Raw genomic sequence first — 23,970 nt, forward strand, 5'->3', positions numbered from 1 at the left:
TTCATTTATCATTATGAACATGCATGTATTTACATATTACCTACCTTTCTAATCAGAGCACTGCTATGATTCAGTAATATTGCAGGAACCATTTGTCAACTGTTTTTTAAAGTATCGTTACTGCCAACCATTCTTTATTTATTGTAGTTTTCCAACTCATCTATCATTGGTAATAGTTGTGTTTCCCTCAATTTAAGAATGAGACAGTAAACAGAAATTTTATACGCGAAATATTAAGAAGAATGCAGCGTATCAGGTACAAGTAACATTCAGGAATAAAAAAGCAAACACAAAAGCCAAGCAAACATATAACATAATCAAAGTCAAGGAGTTCACAACACCATGGTTGAGTCCCATCGTTATTTAAACAGACCATTGGGCTATTTTGAAGTTCCAAAACACCTAATCATGATGACTAATCAGCAGTCCAACTCTGCTCAACAATCTCACGTACTCTCCTATTATATTCACGTTTGTTCTCACTAAACATCCGTGCAGCTTCTGAATTTGCAGGAGAATTTGGGTTTGGGTCACAGAGCAATGACTGCAATCAGAAAATGGCAATAGCTTTAAAACAAGAACTCAAGAGTAACATCATCATAAACCCAGAAAGCACACTTGCCAATTCTTTTCTATAACAAATCAATATACATCATTGCATACTCTATCAATATACATATACAAAGAAGCATGCAAGCAAGTATTTATGTAAAATAACCACATAATAATACAATGGATCACCAACTCCAGTCCGAGCAGCACATGCCAGATAAGGAATCAGGAACTAGTGAAATCAGAAATGCTAAGTGAAACTTCACAGTTCACAGGTCCATTTTGCTTTCAAGTTTATAGATGGCACAAACAAAGAAATTTGTGAAGTGGTATAGATGTCTAAAAGATGAAGTTGCCAACTTTCCATCCCCAGTCTCAAGAATCAAAGTATGCTAATGGAGGATGGAGGAATAACCATGTGATTCATGGGTGAATAGTATTTAGCACACACAGATCAATACTGGCTCCACAAACACAACTGAAATAGTAAGGGGAACATTTATATGCATAAATATGGACCAAATTGACAGTGGGAGGAGAGAAATGTGATAATTTAGGGGAAGAATGGGACAGGGGAGGGAGAGGCTTGAATTAAGCATCAGTAGATCAACTGGAAGATGATTATGACATTTTAGGTACTTGAATATGTTAGGCTATAATTCACGCCTGGCATCATAACGTAGTACGAACACAACATATGACCCACTATAACTGGACATTCTTAAAGTAGTGACTACAAACAATTAAAGATGTTTTAACCTGGATGGAGGTAAGTATAGCTGCAACATCATATATAGGGCTCCATTGATTTTGTAGAATGTCCAAACATATGCTTCCATCCGCATAAACTGTAAAAAGGGCAATAAATGGCTAGGATTAATACAAACAAGCAAAACCTCTCACTAAATATTTTGAAGATATTAACAAAAGAGAATATAATAATGACCAAGTAAAGCAAAAACAAAGAAAAGTCAAGAGTTGAATGGCAAAGCTGGACAAGTTAATGGGACATTAATTTAGGAACTTGATCTATCCAATAAATAATTAATAGAGCTTGGTGTATACAATCAATAAGTAATAAAAAGATTCATAAAAAAAAAATATATATATATATATATATATAAGTAATAAAAAGAAAGATAAGAAAAGAAGCTTCATAACAACCACCAGGTTTCCCAATCAGCCTCAAATCTCAAATTCTCAATAACTATTAGCATTGCAGGGTGAGTCTTATAGAAAAAGACAGAATTACAGAAAGCTGAAGCATAAATATATTCAAAATGAAAGCACATCAGCACTGGAGATAGCAACAGGAATTGGTGAACATAAACCCAGATAACCCAGCTGTATGTATCTATAACACACAAAAAAGAAGAGAAAGTACAAGCGGGGCCCTTACAATTATATTGCCACATAGTGGCCTGGAGGAATTTTCCTCCAAACCAATTCGGAGGAAAATTCTGTCCTTTTTTATAAATCCAAAGTGTAAAATGTAAAGCAAGAATATCAGGAACAATAAACTGTAGGTGTTAAACATAATTAGTTAACTTACTATTTGGATGGAACATTCTAGAGACAAAGCGCACAGTTGGTGGCTTGTTTGGATAATCCTCTGTAAACTGAAGCGTCAATTTAAACGTACCTGAAGCACTCAAAGGTATAATTCATGAATATAGAGTATTAAATAAAAGCAGTACTGGTAATATAACAACATGGTTTGTTGGCAACTACAGCCACACAAATAAAAAAAATTCTAACACCTAAAATAATAAGCATATCATAAATATCAGTTCCTTAGTTCTTTTTTCTTTTCTTTTTTTTCCCTCACGCTTGGAGTATGGGAAAAGTACATCAAATTTCTGTGACAATATTAAAGAAAAAATACATACACACAACTCCATATTGCATGGTTCACAGCAAGAGATAGACCATATCACATTCATCTATCAGGATTATCAAACCTTTCCACCATCAAAACAGAAGGTTTGTTGAGACTTGAGATATAATCAGAAATATACTGTAAAGTGAGCATTCATTACCTCCCAAAGCCTACCACAAACAAGAATGTGCACTTTGATTGATAAGCGTAACACCATATGATGGGGAACATAACTGGCAGCCCCCTCTAAAGACTTACAAGAGGTGAGGGAAGCAGGTTCTAGTGCTCAAGCATTAATTTGGGATGTTTAGGATGATGGAGAGATCTCTTGGGACCTTTGCTTGTTTTTGTTTATTTGCTGCTAGATCAGTTTTGATTGAGTTTTACTAGAATAGGAGCAAATTGGTAATTTACAGATTTTTGGAATGGGCAGTCTGTGGCTGTACAACGCCCATGAGTCTTATTTAGTGTTCTGAGCCCTTTTCTTATTTAGTTTAGAGGTTTTTGAGTACTTTTTCTTGGTTATTAGTAATCCTAGGAGCAAAGGACTTAATAATAGTCTATATAAAGGCTTTACCATAGTCCATTACATTTATAGTGAGATTGATTTTAATAAAATTCCAATAGTTTATTTTAAGTTCTAAAGGTGTGATTGCCTTCTCCTAGCCAATTTTGGTAAGCTTTAAAGGGCGCTTAGGCACGAAGCACCAAAAGCTCAACAATTTTCGCCTCTAAAGCAAGGTGCATTTGCAGAAGTGCACCTAAAGCATGCTTTTTTGAGTTTTTTATTTAAATATAAATATATATACAAAATGAAGCAATCAGATGATTCAGATCTTGATGCTATTGATATACACCATGGATTTGTTATACAAAAGTCAATTTTTGTATGATACACCTAAGCTCACCCTTCCTCCCATTTACAAATTCTAGAAGGTAAAAATCCATTTGGCACCACATGCCACATACTGCTCATCCTCACCAAAGGAGACTCAAGCAACAATGAGGTCACTAGGGAGGGCAACAAATTCAAATTCTATTTTACAACATAGTCCTCATCAAAGGTAGACTATGAATTTAGAGAAAGCATATGAGCAAGATGACAAGGGTTCCAAATCTTGTGATGACAATGATAATATTCCTATACCTAATGAGGATGATTATATTGAGTGATACTACTTCATGCACATGGAAATGTACATTAAGGAGTCTAAAACATTACAAGATGTTATGTACAGCTGTACAAGATGACAACGATTCTAACTCAAGAATGAAGTTACAACTGGTGAAACCCCAGACCCATGTCCAATCAAACAACATCCTAGAAAACAATTCTATCAAATGTGTCCCTGAAATTTCCAAATCCTCAAATGTACAACAGTTACACTCCCACCACAGTGTCCACATCAAACATAACAGAACCAGATTCCAAACATGTGAAGACTGCTTGCCTAACCAATTCCACCATCCAAACAAACGATCAGTGACCATTTCGGGTAACACCCACGAAAGTCCAAAGGTGCAAAAGACAAAACTCCACAACATGAATGCAAAATTACAGTGTAGCAAAAGATGCCCCACAGTCTCCCCACTACAACGGCACATACAACAACACCCTACTAAAGTGTGTCCTCTCTTAATGAGATTATCACAAGTAAGAATCTTTCCCCATTCTACCGTCCCATCAAAGAAAGAAAACCTCCTTGGGGCCTTTACACACCAGATGCATTTCCAAGTGAAACTCTTCGCACAAGGCCCCCTTAAGGCGTCGCAAAAGGAACTCACATCATATCTCCATTTCCTTTCAGCCACTAAATCAATCAATCTCTACCCTCTCAGTGAGGAAATATTAGAATAAAGGCAATTAAAGAAAGAAGTATCCATCCATCTCAATCTCCCAATCATTATACTCACACTCAAATCTAATTTTCCACCTCCTCCGTTCCCCTCCACTTTGCCTTGGGACAAGGAGCCAACAAAGGCATCTCTAACTAATGAACAAACGTACAAATCAGGAAAAAGCATCCTCAGTTGTTGCCTTGTTGGTCACCTGTCACCATCACCACACCACTTGTCATGCCAAAACCAAACATGAGTACCTTCCCTTACATCAAAGCAGATATTGTGGAAAGGTTTCCCATTCCATGCTTATGCTTTTCCATAAGCCACACTCATGAGTACCTCAAACAGTCCTAGTGCACCAACCTCCCCACTCCTCTCCATATTTCACAGCTACTACATATCTGCATAGCCACATTTCCTCCAACCAAAAACAGCATAAACCATTTACCCAAAAGAGCCTGGTTAAAAGTCACTAACTTCCTAAAGCCCAAGCCACCATTAGCAATAGGGGTTAACACCATATCCCAACCCACCAAATGATGCTTGAACTCGTCCCCCATACCTCCCCAGAGAAATTTCCATACCCTTCCAGAGAAAATTTCTATGGAACTTCTCAATCCTATTCAACACACTAACAAGGATAGTGAACAAAGGTAGATAATATGCAGGTAGACTCAAATGTGTACACCTTTCAATAATGCTAACCTCCCCCCTTTTGACAAATACAGTTTCTTCCAGCCTGATACTCTGTGTTCCATCTTCTCTAAAATAGGATTCCATACCAACTTTACCTTGAAGTATGCCACTAAAGGCATACCAAGATGGGACCGATAGGTCATAGGCAAACCCCCAATCTTGCATCAGAGGAGCTCTACAAGCTCTAACATATTCAAAACCTCTCCAACAAAGGGTGATGATTATATACTTTTAGGATTGCATTGCATTTGACAGGCATAGAAATCATTACTTAACAGTTAACATTATAGGCGCCTTGTGTGCTCTTGAGCACAATCACTTAGCTTCATTTACAGTGATTCACCTACACCTTTATCGGCTTACACTCCAAGGCTAGTCTTCTTAAGGATGGCACAACATCCTTTTATTGGTTCACTTTGTGCATTGAATTGTAAATCTCTCTCCCTCCCTCCCTCCCTCCCTTCCTCTCTCTTAATGGGTGGGATAGGTCTTGCCTAGAATAAATGGGTTGGGTTGGATATGGTTATCAAATATTTAGTTTAAAGAGTAAGAAATGGGTGAATGAGTACCCAACCCATTTATGACCTGTCCAAACCCGCCTATTTTCCATCCCTAAATAAAACAAAAACCCAGTGGGCTATCAAAATCAGCCTAAACACTAGGAAATCAAATTAAATCCAAACAAAGAAGGTCACCCAACCAAACAACTAGACAAAGCTTTCAAACCATGCTTTGAAGAATAAACAATAGTATCACTGGAAACCCTCCATGTAACTTAAGAATTACAGGACAAAGGAAGAAAAGCCTATCAAAACATGAAATCAAAGTAGGCACGATAAGTAACTTTACCTCCGTCCCATGGGGTGTCATCAGGCCTGCAATTCAACCAATGGATAGCATAAGTACAACTGTATCAGATCTATACTTAACCAAAACATTCAGAAAAAACCCAACACAAAAACCAAAAGTAAAATAAATGGAAATAAAGGAATAATATTGTTTTCATTTTGCAACATACCCAAATATAACAGCATTCCAAAGCATAATGTTGTTGTCTTGAGGAGCACCACTGATGCCTGCAGGAGGATCTTGTTGTAACCTCTTAAAGTCCCTCATCAATCTTTTCCTCGCAGGAGTCGACATCCTCACCGCCTGTAAATTCAATCCAAACAAACACCACACTCAGTAAATTGTCATAAACCCAAAACATAAATCGCAAAAAGCAACCATTAAACAAAATTGCAGCAATTTACAGTTCATGACAGAATCATTTCTCAAACAAACTGTTCCAAATCAATCCTTCCACAAAATTTCAGCACCACGTAACAAAACCCAAAATTGAAAAACCCAATTTCTTGAAACCCCCAAAATCTAAGCTTTAACATAACGATCATATCCAACCGGCAAAACAAACAAAACCCAAATCACAAAATCGCATAATTAGTTAAAATTCACATCCAACACACAAAGGGAGAGAAAACCCCAGATCGACAAAATCGAAATTTGGGCAATTCGTAATCAAAACCAAATCAAAACAAGTAGATACACAACAGTAATAAAGAGATTTCGCTCACCCGTGAGTAAACGCGGCGAGTAACTTGAGCTTTGGGATATTTTCCCAAAACTTTTCTCGAGAAACAAACAGATAAAAATAAAAATTCAAAAGCCAAAATGGGTTTGTGGTATTGGAGAAAGATCTTCCTAAATCACCGTCTGATCAGCTTTTTTTTATTAGAAAAATGTTTTTTTTAGGTTAAAGATTATTTTACATATACATATACATATACATATAATATGTATGTGTATATATATATAAAATATGGTAAGATGGGGTCAAAGGTCTCCCTCTCAATTCTACTGCTACTTTTTGTTTCTATTTGAGAACCTTTTTCTCATCAAGTTGTGCTATTGGCAATACAGGCTCATCCAGCACTGTAATATATTGTATGTGTGACAATTTTTCTTTTTTTTTTTTGAATTTTTAAGTTTGATAGTTACAACAAGAAATGAAATATTTGAACCTAAACTTCTTTTTAATAACTACCAAGCTGTTGAGGATTTACATTGATATTAATTACTTTTTTTAACCATATATTTTAGGGGTGGTTTAAAATTAAACCATTTAATTTCTGGAAAATTATTAGGTACTCCCGAAGTATCATAAATGCGTATTTCCTCCTCTCACATGAATGATAGGTCCCACCATGAATTTAATTAGTAAGACTCATCATTCATGTGAAAGGATGGAGTACACAATAATTTTCCCTAATTTCCACACCAAAAAAAAAAAAACCATATTAATTAGATCATATTTTTTGTTTACATTCCATGAAATTTCTATTTACAAATAGACAAAGTTTTCTCTAATCCAAGTTGGAGAAATCTCTTCCAATCAAGGTTGTCAATTTCATACTCAAGACTGTTTCGATTTGATTAGGGGAAAAGGGAATTAAATATTTTGGTTATGGTTGATATCAGTTTACTGTTTTGAGATTACCGTTATTTATAAAAAGTATATATACATATATTTTTTATATTTATATAAACATGTTTTTCAAGAAATCATGTATTTTCGAAGCCCAAATATTGGCATAAATACATTAATCTAATGAATTAACTTAAATAATATTTTTTATTATTTTTTATTGTATTGGCCAAAACATTAATTCTAACTAAAACACTAATATTCAGGTAATACAACCGAGTATATTTATCCTATGCATTTTAGAGAAATATCGATACTGGTATTGGTATATATTAGTGGTTTGGCTAGTATTGATACAGTATTGACTTTCTTACTTTCAACCACATGACAAATCATAAGTCTATTTACATGTATCAAATCACATGATTCATTAAATCATTTAAACAAGTTACATGTTTATTAAATAGGTCTTATGATTTTTTAATCTTTTCTTGCAAAACAAAAATAGTTCATTTGACTACAAATATAAATGGATAGTATTTTAAAGTAACATGTGATGAGTGGTATGCTTATATTCATCACTATTAGAATTTGGTTCAAACTTTCCCGATCCCCTTCTCATCTGGGCTAATGAAATATACAAAGGATTATAGTTTGTTCAATAAATTTCTACATGTCCATCAATCTCTAATATGTTTGAATTTTTCAGAACTCCATTATATTGTGACTTTTCTCTAAACAATTTTAGAAAAAACTTTATCCGTTACAAATTAAACCTTATAATTTCAATAATTTCAAATCAAAGTTATCAAACTATAAACTTTTAAAATCATAGCAATATAAATCAATGATTTTCAAGTTTGATAAGAGATTTAACTGATACAATTTTAAAAGTTCAATATTCAATTTGAATATATCAAAACTATACGATTTATTTGTAACAATATTAAACTTGTTTTATTTAAAACTTTTTAAACTATAGGATCAAATTTAAAATCACTCCTAATGTATATAATCTAGAATATAATTTACCTAACTTTTTCCCCCGTATGAAGTACGCAATTATGTTCTTCTAGTTATTATTTATTTGTTCACCTTTTCTTGCTATGGGGAAGGATTTTCCACGAGGTTTGAGAGTTTCCTAGAAATATCAAAAGAATTCCTTGATTTCGAAGGTGCGTGGGAAATGAATTGGAAACTTTTGGAAAAATAATGTGTGAAATTCTGACCTATTTGATTCGGCACGCGGCATGGGACCATGCCACTTTTTTCTTTTCTATTTCTTGAGAAGAATGTCACTTGGCTGTGATAGCAAAGAGAAAAAGAGAAAATCTAAAAAATAAATAAATAAAAAGACCGACCAAAAAAAAAAAGACAAAAATTTTTATAGCTGTTAAAGTAATGCGGCAGATTGTGATTGATAAATAAAAAGTGATGTTAATAATAAGGACAAATTTTACTTACAAAATTGATTGTAACGTAAGGTTACAAATTTACTTAATATATTTTTATTAGATGTAAATTTTGACAAATTCACAATTGAATTACATCTTCTTCTTATGTCCTCAATGCTTGCAAATTTTCTAGAAAATTAAAGATTAATAGCTGTGTCATCAATAAATTGTTTAAATTATAAGTTTTTGTAGTTTAAAATTATGCATAAAATATAAGCTTATACATCATATAGTAAATAATATCTAATTGACACAAAATTTGACATGTGGATTATAAGCGTAAAGAACATGCAATTCAACAATTAGATTTTCAAAATATGTAGTAATATTTATTTTATTGAGTAAGGTTGTAGTCTTATACTATAACCAATTTTGTAACTAAACGTTGTCCTAATAATAAGTTTATATAAAAATTAATAAAAAGTTTGTCAACTCAACTATGTAAAAAATGTTGTGAAATTTGTTGTGTAGCATTGCTCCGTTGTAAATGAGTAGTTCTAGGATCATAAATTATTTCATAACTTTTTTGCCACAACTTTGATGTGGCAAACTATGAGTGATTAACCATCACTTACACACGAAACCACATTTTTTATTCATCAATCACACTGCCACTTGTGGCAAGAAGGTGTGAAAATTTTTTTGGTTCTAAACTTTTTCGTAGTAAATTGGATGAATTTGGAATGAGTAATGTTACTTGGCCGTTGAGTTTACGAGTTTTTATTGGTTCTTATCTTATAAGCCACATCAACTGTTATGAAATTTTTTTGTATCTATACTTTTTCATTTGGAATATTTGGGAATTGTCATAAACTCGAATTCGTATATGAAAAAGTTTTCCGAACAAGAATAAAGCCAAGGTACCGAAATCAAAATATGTAGTCTCATCGCATCTCATCCAAATATCATAGACTTCTGTTGAAAAGTTGTTGTCAACAATTGGTCAATTATTCATAACAATTTGAAGCAAACTCACGTGATACCCTTGATAATTTTAAGGCAATATTTGTTAACATGTGTGCCAATGACGTGTGCCAATGAATGCATTTTGTTGGTTTCTTGAAGAGGATATTGCTCATGTCAAATAAACATGTTCAATGCATCTAGTTGTAATACATCATTAGTATATAGTATGAAATGTGGGGTTGAGAATTGAGATAGGCATCTCTTCTTATCCTGCCAAATTTGATTAGAGGCAAAATTTATATTTATTTTGTGATTTCTATCACATTATTTGAACAAGAATTAATCAATTAGGATTAGCATGATCACATGTAAGGCTATTTATTTATATTTAATAAAGAATGAACAGATGAGAATTATTGTGTATCTATTTACAAAATGGTGTATCTAAAAGCTTATTATGGAGGGTTTGATTTTTCTTTTGAAACAAAACTATCTGTTTTCTTATGTGTATGATGTCATTATTTGCCTAGGTATTGAAACTACCATTGGAAGAACATGCAAGATTAACTTTCAATGGTGAGAAGTGTCCTTCAATATAAAATTGAATGCATACATTTATTGAATAGTTGATTAACTGATCTTTAAAATGAGTAATTATAACTATCAAATGTAAACTTCTCATTGGTTCTAGTCCAAAGAAAATGGTAGACAGACACTCATGCGTGAAATAAAACCTAGTAAATGATTAGGCGTTTCAAGTTGTTGAATTAATTGTATGATAATTAGAAAACTTAATCACTCCTTGGGTAAACTTTATGAGAAAAGGGCTTGATTATGATAATAATCATGTAATTAGCCCCCTAAAAATACCCCCAAAAAATCACACACACACAAAAAGGGTAAGATAAGTTAAAACAGGCTTAAGGAGACAAAGTGTCAATTGGCATACAGAGTGCCCATTTCAGCACTCAAATTCACTATGGTTCAACTATATATTTGCTATTTTATTTTTAGACTTTATATTTTATTACTTTAGGGGATAAATATGTGATTAATTATCATAAAAAGGAGTCCAAATTTTTTTTTTTAAAACACTTCAGTACCAAGAGGCCTCTCCTCATTAAAGGAGGAGGTCCGAACTTAAAAAGGTTCATTTTGGATGAAAATTCTGAAAACTTACTAAAGGGCTCACCTTTAATCATGAAAGATATTGAAAGGCACAAAATTTGAAGGAAAAACCACAATTTCCTTCATAAATAAAAAATAATAGTAGAACCATCCTTTAACCTTTAAATAAACACCCATCAATCCCTTGACTAATCTCATGCAAACATGACCACAAAGACCTCCAAAAATCCCATCCAACCATGCATTTTTGTCACTATGGCCAACAACCATAAAATTACTCATCCTTAAACCTATTTAGACTCGACAAATGGGTCAAGTCAATCAGGTTTGAAATTGGGTAAGAAACGAGTCATCCTTAATGAGTTGCAAGACCTATGACACTTACTTGGTTCTTTCAAAGTCAAGTCAATCCAGCATGACCCTTTTTTTTTCACATGCAAAAATAATAGTAATAAGTAAATAAAAAAATCTTGATAGTACTATTTTTATTTTCTTTTCAATACAAACAAAAGAACAAATAAACAAAAACCCTCAAACATTAAATTTAAATAATTGATAAATTCTTAAATATACAAAATCCAAAGTTCACTACACTGAAGCCTACAAGCCTTGGCCTAATTAAGAGGAAGAGGACCAAACTTAAAAAAAGATACAATTTGGATAAAAATTTTGAAAGCTTACTAGAGAGCTCTGCCTTGCCTTAGAAACCCCCCCCCCCCCTCTCTCCTCAAATAGCAATCAAACTGTTCATTTTAATTAATTATATTAATAAAACTGGAGGCATAACAAAAATTCACAAACTTCACAATTTACCTATCAACTCACACATGGACCCACCAAAATTTTTAATTTTTTTTTTTAAAGGCTTCATGTGTAAGTGATAGGTAAATAGGTTGTGCATGAACTTTTGTTGTAACCCTAGGAAGATTATAATTATATTAGTTTAGTTAATATAACCAAATATGCACAAATGTTTTCCCATATTTTTTTCTCTAACAAGTTAGAATGTTTTCTCATATTTAATACATATATGCTTGGTGTTAGTTTATTGTGTATACTTAGTGATAGGCCAAAAATATATTGACCCCTTTGTGATTAATCAATTGATTAATTAGTCAAGTTTATTAATTAATCAAATTAACATGCAAAGCGCATGGTAGCACAAACAAATCATCAATTAAACTAAGTGCAACGGAAATTAAATTGACACGGTGATTTATTTACGAATGGGGAAACCAACACAGCAAAAACTCCACCGACTGATTTTAAGGTCACCACTCTTGAGAATCCACTATTATCAAAATAAGCGGTTACAAGTAAAGGAATCCCAATATCTTATACCAACCTACAGTTGAACTCTTACCCCAATACCCAATTGGACTTATTCTATAGTGACAATCTCTCCTTTTGATACACGACTCCCAGTACGTGACTAACCAATTGTACGGATCCTAGTATGCGACTTCAATCACCAACTAGAGAAGGTTGTTACCTGCAAAGTTCTTCAGTTCATCCAGATGATGAAGATTGAGAAGATGCTCGGTCACAAAACCCTACGGTGTACAAACACAGCAACTTCTTCACAAGAAAGATGAACTAGGGCAAATTCTGTCTCTGGTCACAATTTGCTTGAACAAACTTTGCTCAACACTTGTACAACTTGTGTCCTCTTTGACGACCCTTAAAATAATCATTTTATATGTCTAGGGTTGTGAGAAAAGAAAGCTCAAACATACAATCACAGATTAGAGTCAAAACAGATCTGAAACTCTGTTTTTCATAAACCTCGACAAATAGCTATCGTCGAGCCACGAGGCTAGAACAGCTCTTAAAGCTCAATAGATGCTAACTATCAAGCTTTAATGATAGGCACTTTCTCAGCTTGAATCTTAGACAGACTTGCATGGTTTTAACACTTGATCTTGAAACAAGATTTCTTAAAGTATTAAACACATTCTAGATCTACCCAAATACAAGTAAAATGCGTTTTGTCAAAAGATTAGCCAATAACATAAAATAGTGACATATGTTCCTAACAAGTGAATCACATATGTCCTAACACGTAAATATTATAAATATAATTTTAATAAAAAAAAATATATACATCCTATATATGTACATTTATAATTTTTTTGATATATTTGATATAGTTTTTACTTTTTATGTACTGTATGATACAAGATACAATAGACAATATATGAAATTAGGGCCTTTCTCTCTCTCTCTCTCTCTCAAATAAGAATCGAAATGTTTGTTTCAATTAATTATATCAATAAAGTTAGGGGCATGACAAAAATTCATAACACTTCCCAATTTACCCATCACCTCACACATGGACTCACCACAATGCGTAATTAATTTTCTTTAATGACTCGTGTTCAAAGTGATAGACAAATTTGAGGTTGTGAATTTTTGTTGTGACCCTAATGGATTATAATTATATTAATTCAGTTAATATAACATAATGCACAACTGCTTTTCCATATTTAGTCTATATATACGTGGTGTTAGTTTATATTGTATATACATAGATGTTATAAATATATTTTTAACAACAAATGTGTATACATTCTATTTATGCATGTTTACAATTTTCTTTTATAAATTTTATATAGTGTTTGTGTATTGTATGATACAGGATACAATTAACATACAATACATGATATACAAAAAAAATTAATTTGCTATACTATTCACATTTTCACAATTATGAACTTTTTGATTAGCTATACCTAACCATGCTTTTATAGGTTGGTTAATTTTCAAAGACTGGCAGATCTCTCAAAACAGATTGCTGCGGTAGGACTTCATGGGGGGATTCAACTACATTAATATGGTGTTGTTGAGAGTAGAAATCACTTGTACTTTGAGTGCTCCTTTACAAGGAGATTTTAAAAGGAAATCATGGGGTCCTGTCTTGTTGGTAATCCAAAATTATGTTGGTTAGAGGTTGAAAAATGGGGCATAAGACATTTCAAAGGTCTTAGTTTCAAAGCAGTTTTCTTCAAATTAGTTTTGGTGAGAGGTTGAGGAATGGGGCATAAGACATCTTTGCTGATTAGCTAGTATGTGAGTCTGGTTTGTTTGTCCTAGTTGGTAGACCTGCTATTGCAATCAGACAATGAGTTTTTTTTTTTTTTTTTTTTTTTTTTTGTTGTTTCAGCCTGTGAGCTTGTAATTGTTTGTTCTTTTTATAGTGTTACAAGATTATATATACAAAAAGATCATCAACAAATATTTTTTCTAGTAATTCCTCACAGGTGTTATATGCTTTTTGGTCAATCTAATTGGTAGCAATCATAATGCATTCGAGCATAAAGGAAATGTAAGGATAAGAAAATAGTGGATAGCTTTGTGCACAGAGAAAAGATTCTCAGCATAAACATCAGTCATCACATCGAAAAAGGATAGGAATCGTATGGGAACATTTAGAATCTACTGTTAACTTTTTGCACTTAAGGATCTCTTCCTTCTACTACACGAGTAAAAAGTTTTTGTTTATTTATTTTAGCCTTGATATAGCTTTGTGTGATAAAAATTAGAGTTTTTTTTTCTTTTTTTTTTTTCTTTTTAACCAAAAAAAAAAAAATCATTTCACCTATTTTCTTATAAAAATATAATTAAAACTATTGAGTTTTTAAGGGTTAAACTCCAAATTCCCAAGGAAAAAAACTTTTTGCTGTATTCAATTACCCCATGATATGAGGAGCTTAAATAATTTTGGAGCAGCAAATTTATAAGTCATGATGACAGCACGTAGGGCATTTGAGTTAACCTTATATATAAACATATATGATATATCCCCATCATTAGAAGATGACAAGAAAAAGAGTACATGATATCTTTTTCTGATAAGTAAAGTAGATATGACATTGCAAATTGCAAATTGCCAATGAGAGTTTGGGATCTCTCTCTTGTTGAATGTGTTTGCAAGGACCAAAAAAAATGGCAAAGTGGAGTGGAGGGGCCCCTTCATTCCACCATTTTGGTGTCATTTTAAAAGAGAGGAATGGGTGGAACAGTATCATTCTGCACTCTATGTTCCTCCTAAACATGAATTGAACCAAGGATTTTCTTTATTGGTTGGAGCGAAGTCATTCTTTTACCTCTACTTTATCAAAAATTCAAGTTGAAAGGATGTGAATGATTGCTAGATAACAAATTTCTTTTAATACTATTCTATCTTTTATAAACTTACAAACCATCATAAAAAGATATCACCCAATTTTAAAAATTTTATTCCCCATTTTAATTTATTGGCTATTGGTTTCTCTTCGATCTATCTTCTACTATACTTCAAGAATTGTTAGGGAGACAATTTTCTTCACAATTTTTAAAAATTAAACTGTGATTGATACACTATCACTTTCACATAGTTCTCCACTTATCCAATTTATGGGTCCGTTTGGATTGAACTTATTGTTGCTGAAACTGAAAATTGAAAACTGAAAACTGAAAATACTGTAGCAAAATAAATTTTAAATGTGTAAATAATACCGGGGGACCAATTTTTAATATTTTTTTTTAATTAATAAAGTGGTTGTAGGTCTTATAAACAGTACTGCTACAGTGTATGAACAGTAATGCTAAAGTGTTACTTGTCCCCTGCCTTTCTGCAAAACGCGTGAAAAAAAAAAAAAAAAAAAAAAAAAAAGAACGCAGACGCAGACACAACTTTCAGCCAAATCCAATCCGCACCTATAAGTTCTTATTATATTCTTGTCAAAACGTACAATTTCAACAATAACTTTGGATAACGTGCATAAACTCAAATGTCTCAAATTCTATCATATTATGATTAATGGGTTTTTCGAGATGCCTTATAGACAGATAGTGGAATAATCTTTACATAATTTTTTTACTTTTGAAAAAGGAAAATACAATTTCAATGGTTTTCAAGGGTTATAATTAAGAAAAACTATTTAGAACCATCTTTAATTGGGCCAAGCCTTTAGACCCAAAAATTTTCATCTTAAGTTTAGCTTATAGCCCAACCCAAGCTAGTACTAGTTTTTTTTTTTGAGAGAGCAGTACTAGTTTAAACCAGAGAGTGATAAATGCCGCCAATTTAGAAGCAACCCATGAATGATTAATGACTATGAAGCGCGAAATAGCAAAGCTAGTTTCTGATGGGTTCTTCAAAGAAGCCATTTCTTTATATTCTCAATGCCACTCAGCCTCACTCCCTCCTAACAAATTCACCTTCCCACCACTCCTCAAAGCCTGTGCCAAGCTCAAATCACTTCCACAGGGCCAAATCCTCCATACCCATCTCATCAAAACCGGTTTTTCTTCACATGTTTACGCAGCCACTTCTCTCACTGACATGTACATGAAGCTGCATCTCTTACATGATGCACTCAAAGTGTTCGATGAAATGCCTGAGAGAAACCCGACTTCATTCAATGCTGTAATTTCGGGGTTTTTGCAAAATGGGTATTCTAGAGAAGCATTCTCGGTGTTCAAACAAGTGGGGTTTGGAACGTTCAGGCCAAATTCGGAGACTATATCTTGTTTGTTGTTGGCATGTGAAAGTGTTCAACATGGCATGGAAATGCATTGCTGGGCGATAAAGTTGGGGGTTGAGACAGAGGTTTATGTTGCAACGTCAATTGTGACTATGTATTCGAATTACGAAGAGTTGGTTTCAGCTACAAAGGTGTTTGAAGGAACACGTAATAAGAGTGTAGTAAGCTATAATGCTTTTATTTCGGGGCTTTTGCAGAATGGTGTTCCGCAATTGGTTTTGGATGTGTTTAAGGACATGAGGGAATGTTCAGTTGAAGTACCAAATTCGGTTACTTTTGTTTTGATTCTTTCTGCATGTGCTACTCTTCTGTATCTTCGATTTGGTAGGCAAGTTCATGGATTCATCATGAAAACTGCAAAAGAATTCAATGCAACACTGGCAACTGCGTTGGTAGACATGTATTCCAAGTGTGGCTGTTGGCATTTAGCATTTGATGCATTCAAAGAGCTTGATGGAATCAGGAACTTAATAACATGGAATTCGATGATTTGTGGTATGATGTTGAATGCTCAGAGTGAGAATGCTGTTGAGCTATTTGAACAGTTAGAATGTGAAGGATTGGTACCTGATTCAGCAACATGGAATTCAATGATTAGTGGGTTTTCACAACTAGGGAAAGGAGTTGAAGCTATTAAGTACTTCAAGAGAATGCTATCTGCTGGCATAGTCCCAAGTTTAAAGTCTATCACAAGCCTTTTACCAGCCTGTTCGGATTTGTCTGCTCTGCAGTGTGGAAAAGAGATTCATGGGCATACAATTAGAACTGATATTAGTAGTGATGAGTTCATAGCCACTGCACTCATTGACATGTATATGAAATGTGGATATCATGATTTGGCACGAAGAATTTTTGATCAGTTTGATAGAAAGCCTGATGATCCTGCATTCTGGAATGCAATGATATCTGGTTTTGGAAGAAAAGGAGAGAACGAATCTGCATTTGAAATATTTGACCGGATGCGAGAAGAAAAGGTACAACCAAATGCAGCAACTTTTATTAGCGTGTTATCTGTATGCAGTCACACTGGTCAGGTCGACAAAGGATGGCAAGTTTTTAGGATGATGAGTAAAGATTATGGCTTGAAACCAAAACCAGAGCACATTGGTTGTATGGTTGACCTTTTGGGTCGATCTGGGCAGTTGGGTGAAGCTCGAGAACTAATACAAGAATTATCACATCCTTCTGCTTCTGTTTTTGCTTCTTTGCTTGGTGCTTGTAAGTATCATTTAGATTCTGAAGTGGGGGAAGAAATGGCTATGAAGCTTGCAGAATTAGAGCCGGAAAATCCAACTCCTTTGGTGATCCTGTCCAATTTATATGCTGAATTTGGAAGATGGGGGGATGTCGAAAGGATTAGGAGGATAATGAACAACAAAGGATTAAGAAAGCTCCCTGGCTCTAGCTTAATAGGAGAAATGTGAAAGTACATGTTCAGTACTGATTGAACAGACAGTAAATTGTTCTCCGGCCAAAAACCGGATTTTGTTACATATCTGCACTTAAATTGTTCTACCGCCCAAAACCGGATTTCATTACATATCTGTTCTTACATACATTTGAAGGATTTCGAGACCTGAAGCATCACTGATTCAATATTTCCTTCACTGCAAACCCAAGGTGGTTATCAAAATGGTTAGGCGGCTCATAAATGAAGCAAGAAATCACATCTCTAAGCGTAATGACGCCAATAACTTCATCGTCCTCCCCAGCTACCACATAAATCCTGTGAACTGACTTCAAAGCAAGACTCTGGATCACACTGGCAAGAGTTGAATCAAGTTTGCATGTAATTGGTGGGATGACTTTTCCAGTCTCTTGGGAGGCAATGGTTTGCATGAAATCCATCACAGTCAGCTTCCTGGATGAAAGGCATATAAAACTTAGTCACAGCATCAAGAGTAACATCAAACCTTTTTAAATAGACATTGCAAGAGCCACATGAAGATAAAGATGAATTTTTGTTCCTTCATAACAGTTCCCACTTTCTAAGTGTCTTGTAGTACTTTGCAGACTTCATTGAAATGGTATGTCCCACTTATAAGTTGTAAGTGTAATTAATTTATATTGAATTTATATTCCAACCTGTGCATGCTTTCTAAAGTTAGAAAAACTTACCCAGTAATTTCTTTCTAGCTCCTTGAAAATAAATTTTGTACTATTGAATAGAAGTTGGAGAATTACCATTTTCATATTGAGTTTATTCACATCTTAGCCATCTTACCATATTTCATCTCTTAAAAACCTTCAAACATATGTGGTAAAAAAACAAAGAGATTTAAAGTTAATTTTTTTTTTTTTTTTTTAACTTGAAATTTAAGGTTGAAAAATTGATATAAATAAAAAAAGAAACTAACCTATGTAGTCAAAAGTGAAAAAACTAACTTCTTGTTAGAATAATTAAAAAACAGGGCTACCTGCTAAAAATTGGGCCAAACTGTTATATAAAGTTATTTACAATTTGGTTATTTGTATAAAATTTGCTAAAAAAATGTAATTATATATATTTTTTAAATCAAACTAAAATTAGTTGCAAGTGGTTTGATTATGTTCTCAAATTGAATGAATAATTTTTTTTTTTTTCTGAATTTCAATGTGCAGATTAGAACTGGTGCACAAGCAGAATCTAAATTTTGACTTCTCCCTACCTAAAATTGGAGAAAAGCTCAGGTTTCAGTAGCAAGTATCTGATGTCCTTTATGCTAACGTTCCCAACAATCTTCTTCTTTGGTGCGTCTACAACTGGAAGACCACCAATTTGGTTATCTCTCATTCGCTTGAAAGCCTCCAGAATCAACTCATCGCCCTGGATGCTAATTACCTGGCCAAGAAGACAGAAGTACATTTTGAATATCTGAATTTCAGTAATCAGCTTGCAGAATACTCATGTAACAACACACACCTTACCTCAGCAGGGGACATGAAAGGAAGCCCTAATTCAGAAATAGGCTGCATAGCAATGAGGTCAAACCAGTCCCTTCCATTACATCTATCAAGACCCTGAACAACGGCAGATTGAGTAATGTAGTTCTTAATGTCAGGCTTGCCTTCTTCAATTACAGGTACATTCCTTAGCCTATATTTTGAAAGTAGCAGTAAGACACTCAACATAGAACACTCTATTGAAACTGGGAGGAAAGGAGCCCAACGGTAGGACTTGAGTATCGACCTCACCTGAAACAAAAAAAAAAATTTATATGAAATATCATTTCTAATTTTCTTATGGCTAGGAAACGGATGAGGGGTGTTGGGGGATCACAATTTGACTTCCTACAACCACTCTAAAAACAGGTCTGCGTGGTGTGATGTCGAATGTCATAAAAGATTTGAGTGTGTCTACCTCATCACCAATTGGTTTTAAGGTGGAATGGCACAGCTCATGGTTCGACAAGGGGTGTCATTAATCCACATTCGATATTTCACTTGCTTCTCAATCAGAGCACTTTACAGTAAAATACACAAAGCATGCTCATCATTTAGTTGAGAAATGGAGAATCAAGATTAATTGTCCAAATAAACTGAATAAATAACGTACCAGAGGCAACATGGCCTCTACAAATAATACTCTTGGCAAAGTTGGGCTTACTGTGGTTGATTTGAAGGGTTCATCTTCCAGTATAACTTTGTAAAAATCCTTGCCCAATTTATCAGCAGCTGTGGCACCATCTTTTCCCATCCCTTTATCTACAGCCACACCACCAGCCACAGCAGCACCAACTGCAGCAGCTGCTAGCCCTGCAACAGCAACAGGCCCGGTCGCACCCAATGCTAGTGCTCCAAGAGCGCCAACTGCTCCTGCACCAACTCCAGCAGCTGTTGCTGTACTAGCTGATAGAGCAACAGCGGCAAGTTCTGCACTCTCCAGCACCCACAGAACGATAGCTGAGTAATCTATGATTCCTAGGTACCTGTCTCTCCAATCTGCAGAATTTTCTGTATCTGGGTTTCTCACAGGAGCAGACAGAATGTTGCATTCAGATAAAATCTTTAAAGCATCAGCAACGGAAGTGTCTGCTAATATTTCTATCACTGCAATAAGAAATGTTCAAAACTATCATTAGTGACTCAGATATGCTTCATTTCTCTTCATTCTAACTGCATGAACCCCTTTCCAAGGGAAAATTGGCTAGGTATATAAACCATACTGTAAAAGCATTCACCTTTGCCACCAGGAACTTCTGGGAATGATGAAACTGGAATATTTGCAAATGCAGCTGTCAAAGTCTCTTGCATCAATTGTGGTAATTTCTTCCTTGACTGGATCTTCTCAAAATAAGCATCATAGCTTGAAAGTTTGGAATTATCTTTGATCATTTCTTCATGTGCCATACCTACACCAAAAGGCACTAATGGGAGTTTGCCAATATTCCCAATGTCTTCCTTTTAGTAACATAATCATAGGATTACTTATCAAAAGAAAAAGTCATAGTATTAGTTTAACAGAAAATATTAAATAAATTTGATCGCCCTATTTGAAAATCATTGAGGTTGCATTTAGATTCAAGGATTTAAAATCAAGGAATATATAGAACAACTATTTGCATAAATTGTTCGATATAAATTTAACAATACATGATGATTTGCGCTTTGGGGAGTTTGCTAAAAAAATAAATAAATAAATAAAACTTGTGATATAATGGATTTGAAATGACACATTGCATCTAGTCTTTTTCAATTCAACAAATCCCTTCACGAATTTCATTGCTAGGGAAAAAAATCATATCCTTTTATACTCTATTCAAGTCATTTAAACTAAAGATTGTAAATCCAAATCATTATCTTTAAATTCCTTTATCCAAAAGGAATCATAATCCAATCTCGGTTAATGACTCATCCATTGAATAGGGTGCTCTCTATTAATTTTAAATCTTCATGGACATGACATTTTTTTTCCCTAAATAGTAACTGGAGTGCACTGCCAAATTATAACCAATTGCTAGATGTAGCACCATGCATCATATAAAAACATCATTACATTTGTGTTCCTAAGATGTATGTTAACCTATACTATGTTCATGATCTAGCAAGATATTTAATTAAATTCAAATATCCATATCTACATCCCAAATATGACACTCTTTCGAGGAAATAAACTTGTAGCTTAAAACAGAAAACGAATCATTTGAAATCAAAGAGAGGTCTACAATGATGAAAGTGTTATAAAAGGATTGGGTGTGACATACCTTGCAAAATCTGTGTTCAGAGATTAGATTTGGGTTCTGCTAAGGGAAAGGCTCTCTGTTCATTTCCTCAAAATCTTGTTAATTAAGTGTGTTGGTTCCATTTGCATGTTGTGGACACATGGCAGGGCTGTGGCCCAACACGTGTAAGTAGTGAAAATGGTTTAGCCTCCAAGTGTGGCAGTTTCTATAATAGTTTACGAGGTTTCAGGTTTCTCCTAAAAAGTCCTTCCCTGTGTTCCACTAAAAGGTTTTGTTTTGTTTTTATAAATTTCATTAACACTAGTTTCACGCGCGTCCTCAAAGAATCTTTCATTTTTTTGGGTAAAGGTTTAGTAATTTGCATCAATTATAATTTAGAATTACTAACCTTTTAGTAAAAGTTTTTTTTTTTTTTTTTTGGTTTCTTTTACACAATTCAATACTTATCCAAACTGCAGAGTTTGTATACTAAATTCAGTGTGTTCTACTGTAATAATAATCAAAGAAAAGCACCGTACTATTATAATCAAAGAAAAGCAATGAGTAAGCTTTACTTAGGCCTGTCTACGGGTCGGATCGGATCGAGTTTTGAGCTAATCCGTACTTGATCCGATTCAATCGGGTGAACAAAAAAGACCCGAGACCGACCGAATTTTAGGTTGGACCCGGTGGCTCGGGTCGGAACCGTCGGGCAATTCGGGTCTGAAGTATAGCAAGAACAGAAATTCAAACCCAGACTCAAAGAACAGAAAAATAAAAACCCAGACCGAAATCAACCAAAGAACAGAGAAATCAAAACCAACCCAGACCTATGAGAAATCAACCATAGAATAGAGAAACCAAAACTAACCCATACCCATGAGGAATCAACCCAAAGAACACACAGAAATCAAAACCCAGACCCATCATATATCAACCCAAAGAACACAGAGAAATCAAAACCCAAAACACAAACCACAATGCAAACCTATAGAAATCAAATAGCACAAATAAGTCCACAAACCCCAGATTTATGAGACGAAAAGAGAGAAAACTAAACCGGCACCACCACCACTCCATCTCCCACCATCACCACATCCATCACAAGGTCAGTAAGAAATTTTTTTTTTTAAAAAATACTAACCCACCATCAGATACGTAAGATCAAAGCTTCAGATGGCAGATCATTAAGGGAGAGGGGTTTGGGCGAGAGAGGGACTACTTGAACTGAAGAACGGCAGGTCATTGATGAGGTGACTTAACAACGGCGGCGGTAAGAAGTGGCTAGGGTTAGGGATTTGAGAGAGAGAGGGAGAGATAGCGAAACGTGAAACTAAAGGCCGTGCCTGTGGTAGTGGAGTGTTGAGGCTTGAGAGTTGAGAGTCTTGTGATTTGAGACTCTGATGAGAGTAGAGTGGAAGACTGAAACGTCTGAAGTTTCAATTGTTCAGAACTCAGACTATAGAGTAGGGAGCAGAGGCTATACGCGTCTTATCCCTTCAAAGACCTAAAAATATAATATATTTTTAAAAAAATTTGAAACTATCGGTTGGGTTGGGTCGGGGTGATACGGGTTTTTTTAATACCTTAATCTGTTACTCGAACCAGTAATTTGGTTTTTGTTAGAGGAAGACCCGAATCCGACCAACCATGGATTTTGGATTCACCTGCTAGGCTTTGGGTCGGTTGGACCTGGTCGGTTTGGGCGGGTTACTAAACTGCTGGACAGCCCTAGCTTTAACCCACAAACACATATTAAAAAACAAAAAGATAATCATAAGAAAATAAAGAAATGAAGAAGACCTAAAGTCCAAATAATTAGAACACTGTTGATTTCTTTAGAAAAACAAAATAGAAAAGAGCAATGTATATTAACAAACCTGTTGAACCGAAACAATTAGAACTGCATTTTTGTTTTTGTAAGTAAAGTTTTCTCTTTTTTGGATGTTGAATTTAGAAAAGATGATGATGATAGTGTAGAGAAAAAGAACATAGAACTGAGAGGAATTGAGGAAGAAACAAATTGAAGAAGTTGAGTAACTAATGTGACAATTGTCCTATTTTGTAGGTAGTGTTTTACATAGGAGTTAGAGATTATTTTTAACATGTTATCCTTAAGTTTTATGTCTACCTTTTAGTATATTATTTTCTTCAAAATCAAAACAAAGATCCTTAGGTTTTAGCTATACTTTTTAGTATATTTATCAAAACAAAGAAATTTGAGGGGGAAAAAAACAAACAAATGTGAGATAAGATTAAGGAGCAAGGGAGACTGGGTATTCAAAAAATAAAAAGTTGGTCTTTTTTTTTTTTGGCGTAATACCCATTTTCGTCCATAAATTTTCACGTGATTCCCACTTTAGTCCCTAACCTTTTTTTTTTCACCGCCTTTAGTCCCTAAAATCAAAAATGTGATCTC

The 23,970-nt window shown here is 34.2% G+C and overlaps 3 protein-coding genes across 13 annotated transcripts; 1 reads left to right on the forward strand and 2 right to left on the reverse strand.

Annotated features, from left to right (window-relative positions):
* Positions 1 to 199: 199 nt before the first annotated feature.
* LOC115982887 (ubiquitin-conjugating enzyme E2 2) lies at positions 200 to 6,869 on the reverse strand. Its single transcript, XM_031105623.1, has 6 exons — positions 6,544 to 6,869; positions 5,988 to 6,121; positions 5,819 to 5,844; positions 2,105 to 2,194; positions 1,312 to 1,400; positions 200 to 544 (listed from the first exon to the last, which is right to left on the reverse strand). The coding sequence occupies exons 2-6, from the start codon at positions 6,110 to 6,112 to the stop codon at positions 416 to 418; spliced, it is 459 nt and encodes a 152-aa protein (XP_030961483.1). The 5' UTR covers positions 6,113 to 6,121; positions 6,544 to 6,869; the 3' UTR covers positions 200 to 415.
* Positions 6,870 to 15,685: 8,816 nt separating this feature from the next.
* LOC115982888 (pentatricopeptide repeat-containing protein At2g02750) lies at positions 15,686 to 18,029 on the forward strand. The gene has a single exon (XM_031105624.1). It carries the CDS (start codon positions 15,975 to 15,977, stop codon positions 17,832 to 17,834), a length of 1,860 nt encoding a protein of 619 aa, XP_030961484.1. The 5' UTR covers positions 15,686 to 15,974; the 3' UTR covers positions 17,835 to 18,029.
* Positions 17,793 to 23,046, reverse strand: LOC115982889 (SNF1-related protein kinase regulatory subunit gamma-1-like). 11 transcript variants are annotated; one of them, XM_031105633.1, is made up of 6 exons: positions 22,696 to 23,044; positions 20,571 to 20,756; positions 19,997 to 20,439; positions 19,318 to 19,584; positions 19,059 to 19,231; positions 17,793 to 18,271 (listed from the first exon to the last, which is right to left on the reverse strand). In XM_031105633.1, exons 1-6 carry the CDS (start codon positions 22,700 to 22,702, stop codon positions 17,995 to 17,997), a joined length of 1,353 nt encoding a protein of 450 aa, XP_030961493.1. In that variant the 5' UTR covers positions 22,703 to 23,044; the 3' UTR covers positions 17,793 to 17,994. The 11 variants fall into 11 exon arrangements, with proteins under 11 accessions (XP_030961493.1, XP_030961495.1, XP_030961494.1 ...); XM_031105635.1 differs by having other exon boundaries at positions 21,594 to 23,044; XM_031105632.1 differs by having other exon boundaries at positions 17,821 to 18,271; positions 19,946 to 20,439; positions 20,571 to 20,741; positions 22,700 to 23,046.
* Positions 23,047 to 23,970: the final 924 nt, after the last annotated feature.

Source organism: Quercus lobata, chromosome 3 (assembly GCF_001633185.2).
Source record: "Quercus lobata isolate SW786 chromosome 3, ValleyOak3.0 Primary Assembly, whole genome shotgun sequence".
In the NCBI taxonomy this organism is placed as follows: domain Eukaryota; kingdom Viridiplantae; phylum Streptophyta; class Magnoliopsida; order Fagales; family Fagaceae; genus Quercus; species Quercus lobata.

Excerpts from the sequence above, each read along its gene's own strand:
- LOC115982887 (XM_031105623.1), bottom strand. The coding sequence starts at position 6,112 with ATGTCGACTCCTGCGAGGAAAAGATTGATGAGGGACTTTAAGAGGTTA. Across the intron at positions 5,845-5,987 it reads TGGAATGCTGTTATATTTGG|GCCTGATGACACCCCATGGG; the intron begins GTATGTTGCAAA and ends GTTGAATTGCAG. Across the intron at positions 545-1,311 it reads CTATACTTACCTCCATCCAG|TCATTGCTCTGTGACCCAAA; the intron begins GTTAAAACATCT and ends TTCTGATTGCAG.
- LOC115982888 (XM_031105624.1), top strand. The coding sequence starts at position 15,975 with ATGACTATGAAGCGCGAAATAGCAAAGCTAGTTTCTGATGGGTTCTTC.
- LOC115982889 (XM_031105625.1), bottom strand. Across the intron at positions 19,585-19,945 it reads TAGAGGCCATGTTGCCTCTG|GTGAGGTCGATACTCAAGTC; the intron begins GTACGTTATTTA and ends TTTTTGTTTCAG. Across the intron at positions 18,272-19,058 it reads GAGCTTTTCTCCAATTTTAG|GAAGCTGACTGTGATGGATT; the intron begins GTAGGGAGAAGT and ends CCTTTCATCCAG.